Source organism: Bremia lactucae (genome assembly GCF_004359215.1).
Source record: "Bremia lactucae strain SF5 chromosome Unknown BlacSF5_NotPlaced_54_SHOA01000013.1_31392bp, whole genome shotgun sequence".
Lineage (NCBI taxonomy): Eukaryota > Oomycota > Peronosporomycetes > Peronosporales > Peronosporaceae > Bremia > Bremia lactucae.
In genome coordinates this window covers 13364-16817 of record NW_027152067.1, presented here as the reverse complement: position 1 = coordinate 16817, position 3454 = coordinate 13364, and the positions used below count along the sequence as shown (strand labels likewise).

The following is a 3454-nucleotide window of genomic DNA, read 5'->3' as shown; positions in this document are numbered from 1 at the left end:
GAATAATTGTCCTTTTTCGAACGAGAAAGACTCGTTAAAGTGATGTGATTATGCTGTGCGCAACGGTTTTCCGTGTATATATATATATATCCAGGGGTATTTTGGTCATTTATAAGAGTACAGGGGGAGCATAAGGCGTTGCGGTAATACCCAACGGAGAAGCTGCTGCGCCTTTATGGGCAGCGCTCTCATTACCTGTCGCTGCGCTTTCCAGCGCAGACGACGAGACAGCATTCGTAAATGCTGCTGTCTCCATGTTGTGAGCCATGAGAGAAGTTTGGATGGGCAATAATGCGCCATCATCCTTCCTCATGAGCTCGTTGTCCGCATCACTACTATGAGGTGACGGCAACGGTGTCGACTCATTGTAGTCGACAATGAGCGACGGATCAACATCCTCACTGACAAAGTGGGATGGGTCCTTTAGCCCTCTAATGCGACAGCAGCAGTGGCTGTCGGCGTTCCGACTAAGGCATTAGACGCGGCCGGCGAATTAACGCGGCACGTGCGCTTAGTGTGAGGTTAAGTGGGCGCCTTCGCAGACGACCCACCAGCGTGGCCCCTTTTAGGTGGCATTTTTGGCGCCGTGTATGGAAACACGTGCGCTAGAGTGATTGAGTGAACTAGCGGCGCGTAAAGCTGCTCGCAGTTCCTCTCTCCTCTTTGACAAATTTAAAAATGTAAATTCGTTCTTAAAGGGGAGGATGGTGTAACGGGCTAAAGTTGCCCTAGTTGCCCTAATGTTACACAGTCCCCGTTAAGTACACTTGGTGTACTTAAGGGGATGGTCAATTACTAAATATTAGTAATTAGATCCAGCACTCGGGTGTGGTGCACATTTGTGACCAACCCTTGTGTATGTATTTCTGTCTTTTCTGCATTTGTCAGGGGTATTTGGTACTTTTCCCTTATTTCAATATCTAACTAAGTATGCCGCCTCCTTGCGCACCGTACAACCGTGTCTTGAAACGATTGGCGGTGTTGGTTAAGACTTAAATCAACCAATCAATAGAGCTAATGTCTTATTGCATCAATAATATCAAACTTGGTATTATTGAAATTACATACGTCAAAAAAATTGTCAAAATGTTTTGTACTTCTTTGCTTATTTCCTCTTATAGGAAATATACTTATGTAACGGGACATCCCGAAACAATTTCGATCTTTGAGCTTTCGGGTCGACGCGGAAGCGTCACTTCGCTAGCAGCATGTAGATGCTGCTGTCTCAACAGTTCCAACTGCTGAGCACACTGTTCTCTCAACACCTCTGCGTGTTTACGTTTAATTATACTTATATCAACCATACAACATGTAGGCGGGCATGTCATAATGCGACCACGCTCTACTTAGACACACACCCTAGCACAGCGAGGAAGCGGTTTAACCTGCTTCTCTTGCGTGCAGTGAGGTAGTTGTGGTGGGCGCGTAAGCGACCTCACCCAACACACTAAGTACTTTAGTTAAGTGTCGTCACGGGAGCGGTAGTCCGGCTCCTCGTGCGCACTTACTGAGTGGAAAGTAGTTTTCAGACTGATTTATATTTTATCGTATTAAATTTAAAAACCTATTTTTACCAATCAAAAATGTCATCTCTATAGCACTTAATATGTATTGCGAGCGTAACTCAAGCTTGGCTGCGAAGAAAAGAAATGACCCGAAATAATAAACAGGACCAGAGAGCATGGGATAACAGATATATTAACAACTCGATGCTGTTCTTTGATGACGCCCCGCTGATTAAAGCATTCCTCGAAAGCACCACCTGCCCGTGCGATACGCCAGACCTGAAAGTTTGTAGCTTGCGTGATCCGACGACCCACGCTTGTGTGGAAACGACAAAGTATCGAATTCACTCTAAAGCAGCGTGTGAAAAGCATTGTAGCTTGGACGCAACGCGCCGTTCGTCGCCTTCGCAAAAAAGAGCTACAGGTTGCCGGCATTGAGCGATCAAATACATCATTATTTGAGTAAAAAAGTAAGATATTTATTGCAATAATTTGCTGGCTACATGTACAGATCCAACAAGAATTTTTTGTAGAGCGTCATAAATTTAGCTAAAAAGGCTTCAAAGTGAAAAATGTCCTTCGAGCCGCGCTGCATGCGGTGCTCGTAGTAGGAAGCCCATTGCACAACCTCGTGCTTAAGATCATCGTCAAGGCGACTTATAAGCTCACGACAGAGTACTTTTAGGATCACTTCGGACGGCACGCAATTGGCGATAAGCTCATATATCATTTCACGCGCCTTTAAAATGCTGCAGCAACAAAAACAGAATGTGAACAATTGACAGAACCGCCACGAACTCAATAAATGCACAACAAACCCAGCAGGTGACTGCTCCTGCAGTACAACCTTAGCCAAACTGCAAATGTATTCTTCCCACGCCGGTAATTGAATCTGTTGGTCAGGCATAAACGGATAGCTACAGTAGCAGCAAAATCTATTAGCATGTCGGCATCAATTTTAACTCTTAATTTAAATCAACGAACCATTGCACACGACACGTCTCGAGCATAAGCAGCGCACGTCTGAGATTCCGCTCACTCCTTAAAGCAATTGTCTTGCCTAATGGAGCACAATAGTCAAGACCTTCCTTACAGCAGACATCTTCAAGGATTTTACAGATGTCTAAAATAGTGGGGGCGCCTACTCTCACACCAAGGCAACGACTACGCAGTGGATCAATCACCTTACTGGGGTTGGTGCAACACAAAATGAGGCGGCAAGTGGCAGTGTACTTTTCCATAGTACGACGAAGCGCATGTTGTGCGCTTTTGCTCAGTCTATCCACCTCCATTAGCAGCACAACCTTAAAAGGTCTCTGCGCATTAGCATCAGCCATATGATATTGGGCGATCTCTTTGAGCACTTCCTGCACCACGAGCCGATCACTACTGCCGACGTCTGACGGGTTCATTTCAATATGAAAATTGCTAGCTACTGTCGTGATTTCCACTTTAGTGCTGCGATTGGGAACCTTAAACGACTTGTGCTCTAGTCGAACCTTCAGTGCGCCATCCCCATACAGCGCACGCAGCAGCGCCATGATGCGCGTCTTCTTGCCGGCACCTGACGGTCCGTAAACGAGTAGATGTGGCAGATCGGCCGACTGCGACAAATTAGACAAACGCTTGGCTACCTCTGAATGGTAGTCCATCTCCGAAAGCGTCGTTGGACGGTGCTTGTCGACCCACAACATCGAGTTTTAGATGGATGTATTGTAGATTGGCAATCTTACTAATGTAGCCATCTTCGTGCATTTCCAACCAATCCTACCGAAGTTATCTCAACGAAAATGACGTCTTCGTGATCTATTTAATTGCAAAGAAATAGTGAAGCTGCTGTAACGTGCACAAAATTATTATCTTTTATTAATATTGACTGAACAGTTCCAATATTAGCAAATTTGGAAATATTGACAATAGTTCTGTTGTGTAACGGACTAAAGTTGATT

At 45.1% G+C, this 3454-nt stretch overlaps 1 protein-coding gene across 1 annotated transcript; it reads right to left on the bottom strand.

Annotated features, from left to right (window-relative positions):
- Positions 1-1959: 1959 nt before the first annotated feature.
- CCR75_000865 (uncharacterized protein) lies at positions 1960-3199 on the bottom strand (the record flags this gene model as incomplete). Its single annotated transcript, XM_067958971.1, has 3 exons — positions 1960-2254; positions 2324-2422; positions 2490-3199. 3 exons carry the CDS (start codon positions 3197-3199, stop codon positions 2005-2007), a joined length of 1059 nt encoding a protein of 352 aa, XP_067819489.1. The 3' UTR covers positions 1960-2004.
- Between the last annotated feature and the right edge of the window lie 255 nt (positions 3200-3454).